At 39.7% G+C, this 534-nt stretch overlaps 1 protein-coding gene across 1 annotated transcript in view; it reads left to right on the top strand.

Annotated features, from left to right (window-relative positions):
- The window catches only part of LOC119591653 (vascular endothelial growth factor A-like), a 7,441-nt gene that overhangs the window by 6,340 nt on the left and 567 nt on the right, over positions 1-534 (top strand). The window contains exon 8 of the mRNA XM_037940408.1: positions 239-324. Coding sequence (XP_037796336.1) covers positions 239-324 — 86 coding nt within the window. The remainder of the gene's footprint in view (positions 1-238; positions 325-534) is intronic.

Genomic DNA, 534 nt, shown 5'->3' with positions numbered 1-534 from the left:
ATGTGTATATATACATGTGTGTGCGTGTGTTTTAGAAATATCAGTCATAGGTAAACATGAATATGAAGTGGCTTAGCATTAAAAGAGAGACCGGAGTGCGGAGTAAGTTGCGTTTGGTTATCCTGAAATTGGACGCAATACATTGATCTATATTCACTTGAGTATTATGCAGAATAAATGACCATTGTAAACAAGGATTTTGTAAATTTGTTAAGGTAATTGGCCTTTGCTCTGACAGGTATGGGACGAGAAACAGTGCGCGTGCGCGTGCAAGAAGGAGAGAACGTGTCGGGAGGGCAGGAGCTTCGACTCGAACTCTTGCAGGTATTTCCGGACTCGGCTTATTTCGTGGGTGTGAATTATACAGCTTATGATAAGGTGCGACAGTTATTTAATATTGTTCTTATTGCACTATACCTTCTCGTATCTCGATGAAAATTTCGTGCCTCTGAAGATACTTAAAATGTCATATATATATGTATCCTTGCGTAAATGTTGTACCGAAGGATAATACTTTGCAGAGCGTGTTGCACA

This window comes from Penaeus monodon, chromosome 29 (assembly GCF_015228065.2).
Source record: "Penaeus monodon isolate SGIC_2016 chromosome 29, NSTDA_Pmon_1, whole genome shotgun sequence".
Classification (NCBI taxonomy): domain Eukaryota; kingdom Metazoa; phylum Arthropoda; class Malacostraca; order Decapoda; family Penaeidae; genus Penaeus; species Penaeus monodon.
This window is presented reverse-complemented; position numbering and strand designations above follow the sequence as displayed.